Source organism: Schistocerca piceifrons, chromosome 2 (genome assembly GCF_021461385.2).
Source record: "Schistocerca piceifrons isolate TAMUIC-IGC-003096 chromosome 2, iqSchPice1.1, whole genome shotgun sequence".
NCBI lineage: Eukaryota > Metazoa > Arthropoda > Insecta > Orthoptera > Acrididae > Schistocerca > Schistocerca piceifrons.
The window spans coordinates 383,161,890-383,182,254 of NC_060139.1; the positions used below are offsets into that span (position 1 = coordinate 383,161,890).

Sequence of the window (20,365 nt, forward strand, 5' to 3'; positions counted from 1 at the left end):
GTAGCTTATGCTTCCATAGTAATCCCTTCGTTAGAGATGAACTATTCTACAACCGAGAAAGAGTGTCTTTCAATGAATCCTTTGGCAGAACGCAGCAGTTTGTATGAATTCTGAAGTACGAGTGGCTATGACTGGTGAGATCTCTACCGATCCGTTAGATCCTATGTGAGCCACTGTAGGGAAAGCCAAAGACAGAAGCAGTTAAGAGGGCTTTTATATTTTTTTAATTATTTTTTTAATGTCAGATCGGTTGCCAAATTAGAACTAGAAAATCAGATGAAGCTCTGTCCTGGTGTGTTGCACAGTGTTTTTAGTATGGTCATCGAGCATGTCAGAGCACACTTTCCAGTTCTGAGAACGCAGTGAGGACGTTAAGATGCCTAGAAAAATAGTCTCCCGCCGTGTGAGACGTATGTGCTGTTTCCGATTTCTTCATGGTGAGAAGTTCCTCCCAATTTCCATGTATTCCACGTAACATATCTATGCTGAATGACGGCAAAGTGCGGCAGCGTTGCAGAAACTTTGAAGTAGGCTAAGGAACTTCATGATACAGTTGATCATGGAAGGAAGCGAGTGGCCATAAATCATCTAGTTTAGCGAGTGGATCAAGTGATTCGAAAAAATCGTCTACGAAGAGCAGTTTAGAACAATGAAGAGGAATATTGTGAATAGGCATTCTTCTTTTACAGTACAGTGCACGCTGCTGTTGCAACTAATACGCGTGTGCACCATTTTCGATGAGAAATGTTTGATTACCCACCACCATCACACAGCTCAGACTTAGTTCCCTCATGATTTTCATCCCATATGAAACGGTGGCTATAAGGACAGCATTTTGCCACTGACAAATAGGTGCAGACCAGTGCAGAGAACTGGCGAAATGCATAAGCAGCTGCGTTCTATGACAAAGGTATTGGAATCTTGGTACAGCTGTACAAAAAATGTCTAAGTCAGAGCTGGGACAATGTAGAGAAGTAGCTAGATGGTGTAGCTAAATGCTGTAGCAAACAAAATAAATAAATAAATAAATCAGGACCGATGGGGCCTAGGGAAAAAAGTATCGTTTGTACATCCAGGGCATCTGCTACCAATCCCACCGGTAGCAGCGCCATTCCACCGAATTGGAATCGGTCTGTTGGGGAAGTTCGCAAAATTGATAAATAGGAATCGATGCAGTGACGACTTGACCACTGATGTCATCATTAAAGCTGTGCCGACTATCGAAGCTCCGGAAATTGCGTAGTTCGTTATAGAAGACATCATTTTAGCACAGAGCACACTGTGTGATGATAACAGATCATAGAAAAGTTTTACAGTCCAGACTAATAACAGAAAAAATTTCACGGGTTGATAATTGCGCACCATCCGGAGACGGATGGTCTGACAGAACGCTTTAATAAGATTATTATATGTGTGGTGTCTGCTCTGTCGGACACAAATGGGCACTAAATTAAATTCAGTAGCGACAGGTGAAAATTTGTGCCGGACTGAAATTCAAACCTGGATTTTCCACTTTGTGTCATCGGTCAACTCAACCACTGAGGCTGTCTGGACACACATTCCGTCCAGTTCAATTTCTCAACTTGTTCCACACTATACACGTAACCGCCGCCGTCCATTATCGTCAGTGCTCGCAGCTTTACCGGATTCCTACAAGAGTTATATGTGTGATGTCTGTTCTATCGGATATATAATAATATATGTGTAACCTGATGGCAGTGATAACTTCAGTGCAGATGCACACTATGTCCAAACTCTTGTGGAAAACCGGTAAAGCTGCGAGCAATGAGGATAATGAACGGTGAACGCTATATGTGTTGTACACAAGCTGAGAATTTGGGCTGGACGGTAAGCGTGTCCTAATAACCAAAGCGGTTAAGGCGACCATTCGCGTAAAGCGATAAATTCGTCTTCGAATTCCAGTCCGGCTGAATTTAATTCAGTGTCAAACTACGGCTGGGATCTACATTAATCTTAATTAATAAGACATTGGCAGATTTGTTCTCTATGTACGTTAATATCGAACATAGAAATTGCCACACAATATTGCCAGTAGTGACATTCGTGCAAGACAATACATGCTTCCCACCATTCTTTCTGCTCCACGGTCACGAGGTTGAAACGACAATGGACGATACTGAGGATGACTATGTGGAACATGTCATCATCAGGACCGAAGAAGCAAGGCAGCTTGCTAGCATAGGGATTCTGGATGCCCAGGAGGAAGATCGAGAGCAGTATAAGGAGTGGCCAGTGATATACAGCTTAGAGGCTTGTATGGACTTCTACGCCTGTGCGGCAAGTGGGACTATCAGAAAAGGTACTAAAGCGCTGCTTTGGGCCGTACAATCTCCTTCGTCGCTTATCGGACGTCACATATGAAGTCGAGGATCATGACCCTTCATCAAGAGCAGAAAAGAACGGAGACGTGGTCCACTCCTTTGTGAGAAACCCTAATGGTTGTTTAAACACTAGCATTTTGGATGTTTGTATAAGTAACAGCACTCTTCGCGCGGCACGTCGTTCTGTTCTGGCTGTACGTTGGTGTTTGTAATAATGGTGCGTTTAGTTATAACTTATATTTAATTCACTAATCTGCTTTCACATTTTTACCTGAGTGTGGTTAGGACATGACAATATTACTGCTTGCACAGTGGGTTCTTCCATATTTTCATATACCTCTGAGCATTTTCATTTTTTTAACAATGCATAGGTGCTCAAAACTCACATCTGCTAATGAAACAAAGATCGAACCAGTTTGTCTTCTTATGTCTTCAGTTGGAAGACCAATGTATTTACCCTATGATTAATTTAGTGTTCTCGTCCTCCGCATAAGTGGCGAATGTCAGATTATATTGCCGTTCATTGTCGCTAATGACGTAGAACATTCCCACCCGTTCATTGTGTAGAGAAAGCAAGATGCGTCGCCACTTTATATTTCATTTAAACACCTGGGCCAGTTAATGCTGATGAATCCAGCTGCACCGTGAGATAACAGCCGCAGAGCTTCAACTAATAAGACTGTAAACACCGCCGCTGCATACTGGTGATCTCTTTGTGATTTTCTAACTTCCCCATGAAGATCGTGCCGCATGTACTATCGTCTGAAATAGTTTACTCGACTTACTACGCGATCGAGAACGTCTATGACAGTAACGTAGTTCGGCGTTAACAGATGTATCAACATGACTCGAAAAATTTCAGTCAGCAATACATCGGCTTACCGATTTTCCAGATCAGTGGATATGTAACACTACACTCACTTCGGGAAAATAAATGGCTTCTAGTCAGTTGCTGTAGTGCCTGAAACGAACGAGTAAAGTGTAAGTTTGTTTGCCAAGAAAATTGCAGGAGCGTTTTGTTGTCTACTTGTCAATGGCACAATAGAGCTTTAAGAGGACATGAAGACAGTCTCTGCTGGGCTTTGCTGATTTTCTCATCAGTTTTCTGACCGGCTCGATGTGGCCCGCCACAAATTATTCCTCTACACTGCCAACTTCTTCATGTCACTATAGCACTTGCACCAACCGTGTCAGTTATTTGTTGGACATGTTCCAGTCTCTATCTGCCTCTATGGCTTTTATCCGCTACAACTCTCTCAAGTAAGGCAGAAGTTTTTCCTTCATATCTTAATACATGTACTGTCATCCTGTCGTATAATACCAGTAATGAACGAGCATTTGACGATGAGCGTTCGTAGAGGGAATCGTTCCTCGACAACCCTGTATACGTATTGGTCCTCACAGCGTCATAACTGGAACCCTACTGAACACTGATGGAATATCCTAAGAAAACATTGCATAGTAACGACAATTTTAAATTAAGTATCGATGGATGTGGTACGATAAGCTTAGGATGTATGCATTTGAAATTCAGTTTATTTGAGATGAATCTGTAATTCCGTAGCAAAAACTCCTAAGAAGCAGGAAGCAGTGGGCTTGTCGAAGGGTGCCCTTCAGTGATCACCAGATATGCAGGAGAACCTGGGACCGACACTTCTCGAATAGCACCAAGAGGAGCGTCGAGCATACCGTCTCCAGCCCTGTATTACCTACCACTGTATGAAGTGGACCCAGAAACGAATAGCGACTGTAGTTGCAGCTTTGTCTTTGTACCTTCACCTGTTAAACGAGAATAATGATTATAATAAAAACAGTGTGCTACCAGTCACGTCACTGTGGAAGGTTACAAGCCGTCTGGCTTTCCACCTTCCATTTATATTAAATTTACCTGCCACTTGTCACAACTGGCAGCATGAAGGACACTTCAGTTGCTTCTACTTAAACTCTCATTACGTTGATTTATTGCGGTGAAATATATTTTATAAAATTTCAGTGGTCGTCAGTAAAGGGGCTAACAGTTCCACTCTGTGAATACTTGAAAAATGTGCAGCCCCATGCTGCTCTGAATGCGGCAGGTGTTTCGTCGGCACTCAAAGCACTTAGTGCTCGCTTTCGCGGGTCAAGCGGCCACCGACGGAAGGTCACGGAACCTACTGGTCCTTCTCACTAAGTCGGGGTTAGCAGCCTGTGGCTCGATTCACCCCTTGAGATGTCCGAGGGCAACGGTTTCAAGTGCTTGCTGAGACACCACAATTTATGGCGGAAAAGTACAAGTCTGGAATGTGGTTTGCCCTCGGGTAATTCAGAAGCGTAAACTATGGTCTGATTCGCCCATCGCCAGCTAACATCAGACGGGAATTTGTAGGACAAACTAGCGAGGAAGACGTGCTCTGATTGGCACTTGACTGACGACATTCTGGGGCAGGGGTTTGTTAAATGTGGCACTGGCCACTATTGGCGTTCTTTCCTGATTGGCGTTTGTAGCCAGATTGGTGCAAACTGCAGGGTCGGAAGTTGGTGGAAGAAAAAGAGACACTCCTGCTTTGCGTTTGGATGGGGACAGATAGCTAGTTCCAGAAGTCGTGGCACCTCGACGTGTCCCAGTCCTGACTAGCGAGGTTCTGATTCTCCACTACGACCACGGCCTTCCGACTTGCAGCCACAGCAGATTGGTGACAGTATACCGCAGCACGGCTCACTAAATGGGGGTTCATGTTTAGATAGGAAGCGTACTGTTGCCACAGCTCTGCTAAACCCGACTCATGCCTTATTATGGTGTTCAATCGATCACTGGAGTTTCTAAACGAACCGTTGGGTTGTAGTGGATTAATGATTTAATGTGCAGCTAGGATACGTAGCAATCCCTCGACTTGGCTGTCTTGTTAGTTGTCAGCAATTAATTTTGTTTTTCGTAGAATGTTGATACCAGTACTTTGTCATTATTTAACATAATAAATGTCGTTTTATGTTTCATTAGCATTTTATTTGAAGGAGAGCATAGTTTCCTTCTACACACCAATTTATTCTATTGACTGAACGGACAGTTATTATTATTATTATTATTATTATTATTATTATTATTATTATTCACGTACGAGCCCAATAGGCCAACGCGAGGTACAATTAATTACTATCACTGTTGATGGTGGCCTTCTTTCGTGTCCACTTTTGTTTCATCCTTTCAGAATGAAGTCTTTCTTTCATCAGACCACGGTGTCCCAGTCCGTTTTCTAATTTGCATTTGACCAACATTCCGATCAAATATCTTTTGTCTGAATGTTTTTGTATCTGTAACGTGTGCCTGAGTTATACCCGCTACTTTAAGATCCTCCTTAATCGCAGCGATCCATTTAATTGGCTCAGTTTCTACTACTTGTTTTGTCAACCTAGTGGGTGTCATTCTTTTGATGTGCCTATAAAATTTAAGTTCTCGGTTTCTTATGTCAACATGTATGCATGTGTATTCTTCTATTTCCTTATTACTTCGCAACCTGTAAGTTCCTCCATTAGTAATTTTGGGGGCTAATATTTTCCTAATAATCTTTCTTTCTTTTGAATTTCTGCAGTATCTCTCTTTCTATTTAATGTTAAAGTTTCTGCGTCATGAAGTTATTCAGGTTTGGTTACAGTGCTGTAATCCCTAAATTTACTGAATGTAGAAACTCGTTTGTTATTAGAAATATTTTGTGTTAATCTGAATGCAGTTGTCATTTTTTGACAGCGAACCTCGTTTGTAGCTTTTACCAGATCGTTTTCTTGTATGATTCCCCCCAAGTATTTAAATTGAGAAATCCTTTTTATTTCTCCATATTTCGGGTTCAAAACCTTTCGTGCTTGTTTGTTGCGTGTCATATATTCCGTTTCTTCGAATGATATTTGTAGTCCTACTTTTTCCACAAGTTCTTTAAGAACTTCAATTTGTCTTTGAGCTGTGGTAATATCCTTAGTTAAAATCACCAGATCATCTGCAAAGGTGAGGCAGTCTTCTCTAATATTACTTCTACCTAACTTGATTGATTGATCTATATTTTGACTTAACTTTAACTCTCGCCATTCTGTAATTAAACAGTAATGGGGAGGTTACATCTCCCTGTCTAACACCAGTCTTTATATCAAATGGTTCAGAAATGGCTCTGAGCACTATGGGACTTAACAAATGGTTCAGAAACTTCTCCCACGAATTTATCTATGTTTTCTTAATCAGTGTTAGAGATTTATTATCTAGCCTTTGTTTCTCTAAAATTTGGAAAAGAGGTTCATGATCAACTAAGTTGTAGGCCTTTTTAAAATCCACAAATATACATACAACATTGTTACTAGAAATCCTTTGGTGCCTAACGATTAGTTTTAAATTAAGAATTTGTTGTCTAAAGCCTTCCTGGTACTCCCCAATTTTAGGCTCTAATTGTTCTTGGGCTTGAGCAAGTAAACATTGCGAGAGAATTTTGTATGTGAATGGGAGAAGAGAGGTTCCTCGGTAATTATGAACATCAGTTCTACCCCCTTTTTCATGCAGTGGATGAATTAGGGCAGTTTCCCAGTCCTCAGGAATTTTCTCAGTTATCCAGAAATGTCCTACTAGTTTAGTGAACCTTTTTATAGCGTTAGGGCTAGCTGATTTTAGTGGTTCTGCAATTATACCGTCTTATCCACATGCTTCATTGTTTTTAAGTATCTTAATTTGTTTAGTTATTTCGTTTTCGTCGGGTTCTTTAGAGTTAGGGATGGTGTCACTAGTTTTCTGTGGTTGGAATTTATCCTCTGTTTCTGGACAGTTTAATAATTTTTCAAAGTAATTAGCAGGTGTCTTACAATTTTCCTGGTTGTTAAGAACCAAACTGCCATCTGCCATTTTCATTTTTGAAGCAAAGACTTTCAGGTTGGTAACCGGTTGGTTTTGTTTTGAATATTTTATAAAAGTTTCTTGTATTGTTCTTTTGAAAGTATTTTCCGATTTCTAAAAGTTGGGCGTTTTCGTAGTTTCTTTTAGTCAGTCGGATTAATTTAGATGTTTCTTTTCTTACAATCAGAAAGGTGCTGCACGTATTTTTAGTTTTATTACTATTCCAATTTTTGAATGTCTCATGCCTACACTTAACTGCTGTTTCACAATCCGCATTCCACCAAGGGTGTTTTTGTTTCTTTCTAAGCGGAATTAAATTTTGTACTGTTTTGATGAACTTTTCTTTTAGGCTTTGCCAATTGTGAGATTGTTTCTTGTCGAGTTCGCTTGTTAGAGTTGGGGTTATTTTAGCAGTATCAAATTTTGGGATGACATCTTTTGCTTTACTTTTATTCGCCTTAAATATTGGTTAGAATAAATATTAGCCCCTTTCCTAAGTGGACATTTAAAATTTCTTTGTAGTTACTGTATGAAATTGTTACATGATCGATTGACATTCCCCAATAAATGTACTGGGTGCCCTCGAAGTTTTTGTTCAGAAGGGTTCTTTTTAAAATTTGTTGACATGATTTTAAAGTTAAAGTTTTTGCACGTTTCAAGAAGTCTTTGGCTATTTTGGTTTCTCCATTTATGCACAGGAAATCGATTCACCGTTTTCTTATATTTTTTTCTCGTCACTTAATTGAGCATTAAAATCACCTACTAAAATTTTAACATGGTTTGAGGGAATTTTCGAGATGATTCTTTCTAACGTATCCCATCAACTTCTTCAGGTTTTGTACGGTTATCCTCAATGACTGGCATATGGGCATTAATTGAAGTGTATACTTTATTTGCACATTTAAGAAAAATTGTCATTAGTCTATTATTAACTGGTTTTACCTCTGTTATTGAATTTAAAATACTTTTGGAAACTGCAAAAGCAACTCCCAGTTGTGGTGTATCGTTACACATCATTTTATAAGTTTTTACTTTTAAAAACACATAATCGCCGAAAACCATGGTATTATCGTCCGTTATCCGTGTTTCTTGAAGTGCCAAAATTTGAATCTTCTGTTCTTTTAATGTATCTCTCAGTTTATAAAGTTTACCTGGTAGCAAAAGTGTTTGTATGTTAACTGTTGGAAAAAATGTATTTGTTTTGGTTTTCAGTTGGCCAGAGGAGTAGTTATATACAGGGATCATTGCAATTTCCCACCTTATGATTCTATTTTAGGGCAGTTCAAGACAGCGATTCCGTTGCGTAATTTACGATTTACATGGAGTCGTAAGGGGAGTGTGACGGAGCCTGGGTAGGTCCGTTACTCTGATTCTGATAGATTTCGCAGCCTCACACATCGCGGGATATTGCAGTTGGGCAGTAGTGCGGTTCAAATGGCTCCGAGCACTATGGGACTTAACATCTGAGGTCATCAGTCCCCTAGAACTAAGACTAAACCTAACTAACCTAAGGACATCACACACATCCATGCCCGAGGCAGGATTCGAACCTGCGAGCGTAGCAGTCGCGCGGCAGTAGTGCGGTCCATGAATGTTATCAGGTTGATCTTCCATACTACTACAGGATTTCTTGAGATTTTACGAAACTTACTAAAGATAAAAGATACAAAGAATATGAAAGTAATGGTCTGCCAGCATATATTCAGTGATTCATTTGTAGAGGGAAAGAATCCGTGACAGAAGCTGCTTTATCACTGAAGTTTATAGCGTTCCGAGAGCAAGGAGCTGTAACAAAATTCTATCAGATCTCTGGGGCAAGAACAATTTAACCTCAGTTACAGGTGGCCTCAATGAATGGACACATTCGTGACATGATCACCGCAAACGCGCATTTTACATAAATTTGTGACACTGTAGTGTTATCCGTCGACATCGGCTGGCGTTGAAGTACCTAGTGACAGAGTCACTGCTCGGCAAATGCCTCTTATTGTTAACGACCTGTTGTCCTGCCTGCTTGGGACGGTAAGCCCTCTGTTTCTTACCTGCCAGGTTGTTTCTTAAAAAGGTGTACGTTCGTGGGACGATGTTAGAAACATTAAAAAAATAAACCATGTGGTTACATGGCATATCCTGAAATATTTCAGAGTTTATCCTTTTGAACCAAACGAGTTGATAATCTTTTCTTCTCCCGCCGGCCGGAGTGGCCGAGCGGTTCTAGGCGCTACAGTCTGGAACCGCGCGAATCCTGCCTCGGGCATGGATGTGTGTGATGTCCTTAGGTTAGTTAGGTCTAAGTAGTTCTAAGTTCTAGGGGACTGATGACCTTAGAAGTTAAATCCCATAGTGCCCAGAGCCATTTGAACCATTTTTTTATTTCGCAGAGGAGATACACTCCCGTATAATTTCGCAAACGAACTACAGTTGAGTATCTTCTATTTTTTTCCTTGTTGGATTCATGGGGTCACTCAGTCTCATATCCCTCTCTCTGGACTCTCTAAAGTCCTTGAACGGTGCGGCAGTTAGTTATTTATCACCGATTCCATACTCAAACAGCAATGGGAGTTTTCATTACATCCCACTTCAAACGAACAAAATTTTATGTGTGCACTGGCTGCCATGAAGTTAGTAATCGTATTAGTTTACTTTAAGCAGGCCTACAATTCGAACGACAAAACACTTTGGAGGAATTCGGCCGCTATGTGAAAATTAAGAATTTCCTCTAGGAAATCATGACTACGTCTGTTTAATGTATTTTCCAAGTAAGCTACAGTTTGCGAGTAGGATGTTGACAGTATTAACGATTAGCTCAGGTGATAGATAGGGTGACTGAGATCCGGTCAGAAAATTAAGAAGAAAAGTGAGGGAAATGGCACTGAGGAAAGATAGACAGTTGTGATGTTCGGAAACAATATGGAAGTCCACGCAGTTGTTAATTATGTGGCGACACTAAGAAGGACAAAGAAGCATCCGAAATACGCGGTAAAATGCTTCAGCTGATATCGGCGAACAAATGATGTCATCTCAGAAGGCTTCAGACATCACAACCAAAAGCAGAGCCTTAGATACGCATCAAAATCAACTCTAAGGATCATGGAAAGCAAGTGCAGAACGATCAAGAAAGTGCGAACATAAAGTTACGCCGGCCGGGGTGTCCAAGCGGTTCTAGACGCTACAGTTTGGAACCGAGCGACCGCTACGGTCGCAGGTTCGAATCCTGTCTCGGGCATGGGTGTGTGTGATGACCTTAGGTTAGTTAGGTTTAAGTAGTTCTAAGTTCTAGGGGACTGATGACCTTAGATGTTAAGTCCCATAGTGCTCGGAACCACCATAAAGTTACCTTGTGGAATTCGTAATGATGATATGGCTACCAGTAAAGCACAAAGCAACTGTAATCGTATTAGATGCTACCGGAAACATCCATAACAAGTAATCGATTTCAATCGTTCTAATGAATTCCGACACAGCTACATCGTATGCCTATTGCGTCACTGGATTGCAACATTTAAGGTTCCATGTGGCAGGCACACAGCTCTTCCGACTGTTGTCGAAGACGCTACTATACCTCCCCTATAAGTAGATTAAGGTTTGATCTCACGAAGCTGAGTGATTTCCTCTGTAGTCGTCCCGACAAGGAAAAATACTTGACTGTGCCTTTCGATAGGGAATCAGAGTTTGCTGGTCGCTCAGCTACGGAAGAGAGCACGTGAGTACGTAGAGAAAAATGACGATAATATTGGGAAGGATTCCATAGAGTAGGAAAAACGGGACTAATTTAGAGTATGACTAATTGATGAACTGTGGTACAAGAGTAAATAAACCAGGCCAGACTGCGAGAAGATAACGCTGTAATTCCCTGAAGTCAGTAGAAGAATGACATCAGAGAGAATAGCTAGGAAGATCGTAGAATCTGTGAAAAACAAGAAAAAATTGTTTGAAGAAAGTCTTAGAGGATATATTAGAATAGGAGCCGGCTTACAACAGACCGGAATACAGGAAGACTGCATGAAATTTAGAAATCCCGAGATACAGAGTTAACTGTCGTTCGGTAATACTAGATATTTTCTTTGATTTAGCAAGGCTTTTTATGATGGATCGTGCAGTATTTTTGCATAAGTTCGAACATTATGGGATTAGGGAAACGCTCAACAATGGTTCACGTCTGCGAAGGAGGGAACAGACTGTTGCCCTTTAATGTCAATAAACAGGCAAAATATTTGAATCTGACAGGCATTATGTTAAGTGGAAAATGAGACATGGTTTTACTCCTGTTCCATTCCAATTCTTGATTTAAATCTGTTATCAGCCACTAGACACGACGAGTCTTAAAAAATTTTCTTTTTTAAGTTGACAAAAGTGTTGTTGTAAAATACGTGGAATTTAATTTAAATGATCTATCGTTTGCGGTAGTCGGTAACGGAAGCACTTGGCTTAACAGTAATAGTATGCAGTGTATACAACGTGGTTATAAAAAAACTTTTCGGTACTTGAGAGGGCCCCCGTGATGGGAGGATAATGAAACTTTGTGAAAATATTTGTAAGTAGATGCGGCAGAAAAATAACAAATAGACTATTGAAACAAACACGTTTTAATTTCCACAAGAGAGGTTAACATTTGTTAATTGTTTACCATGTTAACGTTCCAGGTTACAAAAAATTTTTGAACGGTGGACCGTGGAATGTTCAGATGTCGTGACCAGTACCGCCGCCTAACGGAAAGTCATGACCGTAACACTAATAATAACGCAAATCGTGCAGCGCACAGTCTGAACATCGTTCCTACAAAGTCTAGTACCCAAATGCTTACTAGTTTTCCGTCTACACTGGCTCAAATAGCGTAAGCTTAATTATAACCAGCGTGTACATTTTCTCACGAGGAATTCTTGTGGAAGCGAAATTTGACTGTCCCATAGGGGTCAAACAGTCAGTGACAACGATTATTTTAGAGTCTTAGACGAAAATCATTTTTGGAAGTATCACGTTGAGGATCTGACTCGTAAACTGAATGCTGCATCAGCGAATCTCCACTGTATTTGACACTGAAATGCGAAGGCTTCATTACGTTCACGCTACAGTCTCTTATGGCATCATATTATGGTTCAGCTGTGCGCACTCACCAAGAATATTTTCAGTCCATAAAGGGACGGTCAGGAAGTTCTGAGGAGTCAGTTGGCTGTTGTTCAGCTATCTCTAGATCGTAACTCTGCGAGATTTGTTGTAGGCAATACTGACTCATACAGAAGAATACATTTAACATAAATTTTCTCAGCATATTATAGTCTTAGGTGGAGATTTCAATTTACCAGATATAGACTGGGACACTCAGATGTTTAGGACGGGTGGTAGGGACAGAGCATCGAGTGACATTATACTGAGTGCACGATCCGAAAATTACCTCGAGCAATTAAACAGAGAACCGACTCGTGGAGATAATATCTTAGACCTACTGATAACAAACAGACCGGAACTTTTCGACTCTCTAAGCGCAGAACAAGGAATCAGTGATCGTAAGTCCGTTGCAGCATCCCTGAATATGGAAGTAAACAGTAATATAAAAAAAGGAAGGAAGATCTATCTGTTTAGCAAGAGTAATAGAAGGCAGATTTCAGACTACCTAACAGATCAAAACGAAAATTTCTGTTCCGACACTGACAAAGTTGAGTGTTTATGGAAAAAGTTCAAGGCAATCGTAAAATGTGTTTTAGACAGGTACGTGCCCAGTAAAACGATGAGGGACGGGAAAAACGCACCGTGGTTCAACAGAAGCTAAACGATGTCAAAGTTTGCGTAAGGAAGGCTATTCGTGAAGCGTTCAGTGAATTCGAAAGTAAAATTCTATGTACCCACTTGACAGAAAATCCTAGGAAGTTCTTGTCTTACGTTAAATCAGTAAGTGGCTCGAAACAGCATATCCAGACACTCCGGGATGATGATGGCATTGAAACAGAGGATGACACGCGTAAAGCTGAAATACTAAACACCTTTTTCCAAAGCTGTTTCACAGAGGAAGACCGCACTGCAGTTCCTTCTCTAATTCCTCGCACAAACGAAAAAATGGCTGACATCTTAATAAGTGTCCAAGGAATTGAAAGGCAACTGGAATCACTCAACAGAGGAAAGTCCACTGGACCTGACGGGATACCCATTCGATTCTACACAGAGTACGCGAAAGAGCTTGCCTCCCTTCTAACAGCCGTGTACCGCAAGTCTCTAGAGGAACGGAAGGTTCCAAATGATTGGAAAAGAACACAGGTAGTCCCAGTCTTCAAGAAGGATCGTCGAGCAGAAGCGCAAAACTATAGACCTATATCTCTGACGTCGATCTGTTGTAGAATTTTAGAACATGTTTCTTGCTCGCGTATTATGTCGTTTCTGGAAACCCAGAATCTACTCTGTAGGAATCAACATGGATTCCGGAAACAGCGATCGTGTGAGACCCAACTCGATTTATTTGTTCACGAGACCCAGAAAATAGTAGATACAGGCTCCCAGGTAGATGCCATTTTCCTTGACTTCCGGAAGGCGTTCGATACAGTTCCGCACTGTCGCCTGATAAACAAAGTAAGAGCCTACGGAATATCAGACCAGCTGTGTGGCTGGATTGAAGAGTTTTTAGCAAACAGAACACAGCATGTTGTTCTCATTGGAGAGACGTCTACAGACATTAAGGTAACGTCTGGCGTGCCACAGGGGAGTGTTATGGGACCATTGCTTTTCACAATATATATAAATGACGTAGTAGATAGTGTCGGAAGTTCCATGCGGCTTTTCGCGGATGATGCTGTAGTATACAGAGAAGTTGCAGCATTAGAAAATTGTAGCGAAATGCAGGAAGATCTGCAGCGGATAGGCACTTGGTGCAGGGAGTGGCAACTGACCCTTAACATAGACAAATGTAATGTATTGCGAATACATAGAAAGAAGGATCCTTTATTGTATGATTATATGATAGCGGAACAAACACTGGTAGCAGTTACTTCTGTAAAATATCTGGGAGTATGCGTGCGGAACGATTTGAAGTGGAATGATCATATAAAATTAATTGTTGGTAAGGCGGGTACCAGGTTGAGATTCATTGGGAGAGTCCTTACAAAATGTAGTCCATCAACAAAGGAGGTGGCTTGCAAAACACTTGTTTGACCTATACTTGAGTATTGCTCATCAGTGTGGGATCCGTACCGGTCGGGTTGACAGAGGAGATAGAGAAGATCCAAAGAAGAGCGGCGCGTTTCGTCACAGGGTTATTTGGTAAACGTGATAGCGTTACGGAGATGTTTAGCAAACTCAAGTGGCAGACTCTGCAAGAAAGGCGCTCTGCATCGCGGTGTAGCTTGCTGTCCGGGTTTCGAGGGGGTGCGTTTCTGGATGAGGTATCGAATATATTGCTTCCCCCTACTTATACCTCCCGAGGAGATCACGAATGTAAAATTAGAGAGATTCGAGCGCGCACGGAGGCTTTCCGGCAGTCGTTCTTCCCGCGAACCATACGCGACTGGAACAGGAAAGGGAGGTAATGACAGTGGCACGTAAAGTGCCCTCCGCCACACACGGTTAGGTGGCTTGCGGAGTATAAATGTAGATGTAGATGTAGATGAAGAAACTGCAACGTCACTTCAGCGAACACTGGATGATAAAACGATTTGTAGATGGGTAGCACTTTCTTTATCACTATACAGAAAGGAATGTGCTATTCAGGAGGTTTCATCATCAGTAGGCATCCAGAAAAAATGAAAAAAATTAGTGATGAACTTCAACTCTTCAAATATGAATTGAAAGATTTCCTTGTGGTACACCTCTCCTATTCTGTACAGTAGTTCCTCACAATAGGTGGCTACTATTTTCTGTAAAGTGTCGTTTATTTGTAAGCTATCTCAAAATTTTTTCGTATTGTATTTATTATTTAATCTCTTTTTTCTATAAATTTTACAAACAGCTGGAAACTATTTACTGACTCCTTTCATGACCAAGTTGCTTTGACGCTCAGTGTCCCACGGAACATGCTAAATAAATGAGGAACAAGGAATTGACAGACATCACTTCCAGGTGGCTACTTGTGAGGGCAACGTTCCGCTGGCGCTAGCGTTGAAGTGAAACTTGGAGGAGCTGTAGCGACTCACGAGAAGAAGAGCACGGACAGCGGGTTGGCCGTCTTGCGCGGGTTGTGGCGGGTGCGCTTCTTGCCGGCGTCCATGGCTGCCGGCGTGTGGTGGCTGGTGGCTGGTGCTCGGCGCTTGGTGCTCGGCGGCTGGCACTTGGTGCCTGGTGTTGGTGCGCTGCGCGACGTCTGGTCGCCAGTAAGGACGGCGGGCGACGCCGCTGCGTATATAGCTGAACGCAGTGCGGAGTGGCGCTTATCGGACCGGCAGGTGTGGGCGTGTGCGAACAGCGCGAGGCCGGGAGGGCTCAGACCGGGCGCTATCAGCTGCTGCCAGGACGTGCGCTAATAGCTATTTCAGAACTGCTTTCTAGCCTGTTTTCACTCTGCGGTTCTGACATCCTGTCTGTCAGCTATGCGAGAACTTTGCTGGATGTTAGTGTATGCTGTACATACACTTGCCTGCAGTACATAATGATCAAATAGCTTGCAGCGTGCAGGTTGACCTTTGCAGTTAAAACAAATGCAATTCACAGTGACATGTCCAAGGACAGGTGACGCAGTCCTTGTAGATAAAACGGCTCTAAGCACTATGGGACTTAACATCTGAGGTCATCAGCTCCCTAACTAATCTAAGGACATCACACACATCCATGCCCGAGACAGGATTCGAACCTGCGACAGTAGTAGCAGCGCGGTTCCGGACTGAAGCACCTAGAACCACTCGACCACAGCGGCCGGCTACATTCACTTGCACAGCGCCTACTTGCAGTCGTTTTGTCTTGAAGATGACAGAGTGTGCTCATGTAGAAATATCGGCGGTTGTCGACAACGTCACCCGGCTGCATTCCCGTAAGTATTTGAACAAAGTAAATTCTTTCACCTACATTTCCGAGGGGAAGTATTATGGAAATAGAAGAGGACGTAGGTGAAGATGAGAAGGGAGAGATAATACTTCGTGAAGAATTCGACAAAGCACTGAAAGACTTAAGTCGAAACAAGGAACCGGGAGCAGACAATATTCCGTTAGAGCTACTGATAGCCTTCGAAGAGCTAACCATGACAAAACTCTTCCATCGGGTGAGCAAGATGTATGAGACGGGCGAAATACCCCCAAACTTCAACAAGAATATAATAATTACAATTCCAAAGAAAGCTGGTGCTGACAGGTGTGAAAATTACCGAACTCTCACTTCAGTAAGTCACGGTTGCAAAATACTGACACGAATCCTTTGCAGAAGAATGGAAATACTGGTAGAAGCGAACCTTGGGGAAGATCAGTTCGGATTCCAGAGAAATGTAGGAACACGCGAAGCGATACTGTCCCTACGACTTCTCATAGAAGATAGGTTAAGGAAAGGCAAACCTACGTTTATAGCTAAGAGAAAGCTTTTGACAATGTTGACTGGAATACTCTCTTTCAAATTCTAAAGGTGGCATGGACAAAATACAGGGAGCGAAAGGCTATTTACAATTTGTACAGAAACCAGGTGGCAGTTATAAGAGTCGAAGAGCAGGGAAGGGAAGCAGTGGTTGAGAAGGGAGTGAGACAGGGTTGTAGTCTATCGCTGATGTTATTCAATCTGTATAATGAGCAATCAGTAAACGAAACAAAAGAAAAATTTGGAGTAGGAATTAAAGTTCAAGGAGAAGAAATAAGAACTTTGAAATCTGCCGATGACATTGTAATTCTGTCAGAGACAGCAAAGGACTTGGAAGAGCAGTTGAACGGAATAGATATTTTCTTGAAAGGTGAGTATAATATGAATATCAACAAAAGCAAAACGAGGTTAATGGAATGTAGTGGATTCAAATCAGGTGATGCAGAATGAATTAGATTAGGAGAATAGATAGTTAAGTAACAGATGAGTTTTGCTATTTGGGAATCAGAGTATGGAGGATATAAAATGTAGACTGGCAATGGCAAGAAAAGTTTTTCTGAAGAAGAGAAATTTGTTAACATCGAGCATAGATTGAAGTGTCAGGAAGTCCTTTCTGAAAGTATTTGTATAGAGTGTATACATGTATGAAAGTGAAACATGGACGATAAATAGTTTGCACAAGAAGAGAACAGAAGCTTTTGAAATACGGTGCTACAGAAGAGTACTGAAGATTAGATGGGTAGATCACGTAACAAATGAGGAGGTACTGAATAGAATTGGGGAGAAGTTTGTGGTACAACCTGACTAGAAGATGGAATCGGTTAGTAGGACACATTCTGAGGCATCAAGGGATCACCAATGCAGTACTGGAGGGAAATGTAGGGGTTAAAAATCGTAGAAGGAGACCAAGAGATGAATACAGGATTCGAACCTGCGACTGTAGCAGCAGCGCAGTTTCGGACTGAAGCTCCTAGAACCGCTCGGCCACAGCGGCCTGCCCTTGTAGATCAGGAGGTCGTTGGTAGTCACCAGCTCTCACAGCATAACATACTTTATACTATATGATCAAAAGTATGCGAACAGCTATTAGTGGACATTAATATGGAGTGTGTCCATCCTTCGCTTTTATGACGGGCTGAGACATTGAGAAATGGCAGCCCATTCTTCCTCAAGAGCCAAAATCAAAGATGATAGTGGTGTTGGACGCTGGGATGTGGAGCGAAGTCGACGCTATAAATCCCAAAAAGGTTCCACTAGGTTAAAGCTGGGACTCTCGGCGGGCCGATCCATTTCGGGAATGTTACTGTTCACAAACCACTGCCTGACAGGTGTTGATATTGACAGGACCCACTCCCATGCTGATACAATCATTTATCATCCCCGAATTGTTTCTCTATCGTACGTAGTACAAAATGATTTAAATGTGTTCATATACTTCAGCATTTTTAGCGTTTTCTTACGCGCGTGAAGGGAACCACACCATAAGCACGAAAAAAAAGCTCGTACCATAACATCAACTCCTCTGTACTTCATCATTGGTGCTATACATTATGGCAAGTAACATTCTACAGACATTCGTCAAACTCAAACCGTTCCATCGGATTGCCACAGGGCATAGCGTAATCCATCATCCCAAATCAATCCAGTCAGTCGCTGGCCATGGGTGTCGGTCTTTACGTCGCTTCAAGCATCGCCCTTAGCACCGATTACAGGTATGGGTGGTTTACGAGTATCTGTTCGACCATTGCTCCCAATTCTTTCTTAGCCCCTACGTACAGTCACTGTGCAAGCTGAACTACTGCTATGTGACTTCCAATGATTAGCCCATGTTCGAAGTCGCAGAGCTCTCAAAATGTTCAAATGTGTGGGAATTCCTAAGGGACCAAACTGCGGAGGTCATCGGTCCCTAGACTTACACACTACTTAAACTAACTTATTCTAAGCGCAACACAAACACCCATGCCCGAGGGAGGACGCGAACCTCCGGCGGGAGCAGAGGTCTCCTGACCGACCCGTTCTTCTGTTGCTGCTTCTCAGCACAGTACCGTCCCCCCCCCCCCCACCACCCCCTCCTTTTTTACTGGCGGGTCCGTCTCTCGCAATGTCTAGTGGTCAGCTCCGCATTACATAGGGATGTCGGGAAAATTTTGATCATATAGTGTATGCACTAGACAGAGTTGAGATTTCGTCACTATCTCCGAATGATTATCTGGATATGAGTCATGGACAGTTGTACTGGAAATGGCAAATCGCATGTGAAGAGTTTCAACAGTTCAGAAATAATAACGAAATAATCAACCTCTTCTGTAATAACTGTAGGCCTGCAAGATCTTCAGGTGAACGAATCATATTTCTGTCATCAGATTTTGTACCTCGATGTGACGTTAAACCTTAATATCCTTGCCGGCCGTGCGGTTCTAGGCGCTTCAGTCTGGAACCGCGTGACCGCTACGGTCGCAGGTTCGAATCCTGCCTCGGGCATGTAGTTCTATGTTCTAGGGGACTGATGACCACAGATGTTAAGCCCCATAGTGCTCAGAGACATTTGAACCATTTGAACTTAATATCCCTCCCTTCCTTACTTGTGTACTATCTTTAGTGTGTCAGACGAGCTGGAGTACTGGAAGACAATCTGTCTTCACAGTAACGTCGTCGAGCATGTATACTGATAGACAGTCGGTCTTCACACTACTACCGACATGATATAACGAGGCATGTTATTCATCAGGAAATTGATTTCCATTGTTCCACCTTCAGTTCCCGTGTACTGCATTTCTAATTTGTAGCGTACTCTTCTTTCACGTGTTGCGCCACAGGATGCCGTCTATTCCCCTTCAGAAGGCTCCGTCGTCTACTTTTAAAATACACTAATGACGTCAAAAGGTGAACGCCCGACGACCGTCGCAGATTCCATGACACCCAGTGGACCTTCACAATCTCCAATTTGCCAAATGTTTTTTCCACATTTTCTGCATATTGAATCTGTTGAATGGCTTCTCTGTGTCACAGTCTACAGCATTTGTATATAATTCGTGCAATGTATTTGCTAATAATGTTCTGAACAGTTTCAACTACGGTCTAAAAATTTGCAACTGTATTTGCAAGAAGGTCTCATATTCGTAAAAGCAAAATGTTTGAAAAAGTAGATACACTTTCTGTGTATAAGTGGATACGGAAGACCACAAGATAGTGCGCCCGAAATTGCAACGTACGCATTTGGATGATCACCACGGCGATAGTCTATTTCATTGCATACACGAATCAGCTCGTCCCAAGTTACTGAACCATTACCTAATCACTCAAAATGTTCAAATGTGTGTGTATTCCTAAGGGGCCAAACTGCTGAGGTCATTTGTCCGTAGACTTACACACTACTTAAACTAACTTATGCTAAGAACAACACACACACCCATGCCCGAGTGAGGACTCGAACCTCCGGCGGGAGTGGCCGCCCAATCCGTGTCATGGTGCCTCAAACCGCGCGGCCACTCCGCGCGGCAGCCAATCACTCAGATTGCTACGCCTTAAATAGCGGTAGATATGGGTCAGGCAATCTTTGTTGAGTAAACGATAGCTAATGTTTACAATCGCGAACTACCCTTGTTAACATCGAGATACCACGCAACAACATCGCTTGAGAGATCGATAATTCTCAACGAACCTATAGCTGCGTGAAACAAAATTTTTAACAGTAAATAATAAACTA

The 20,365-nt window shown here is 42.1% G+C and overlaps 1 protein-coding gene across 1 annotated transcript in view; it reads right to left on the reverse strand.

Annotated features, from left to right (window-relative positions):
• LOC124776230 (ATP-binding cassette sub-family C member 4-like) overlaps positions 1 to 15,391 on the reverse strand; it is a 170,146-nt gene extending 154,755 nt beyond the window's left edge. Inside the window, exon 1 of the mRNA XM_047251089.1 lies at positions 15,300 to 15,391. Within this exon, the coding sequence (XP_047107045.1) occupies positions 15,300 to 15,373 (74 nt within the window). The 5' untranslated portion in view covers positions 15,374 to 15,391. The remainder of the gene's footprint in view (positions 1 to 15,299) is intronic.
• Between the last annotated feature and the right edge of the window lie 4,974 nt (positions 15,392 to 20,365).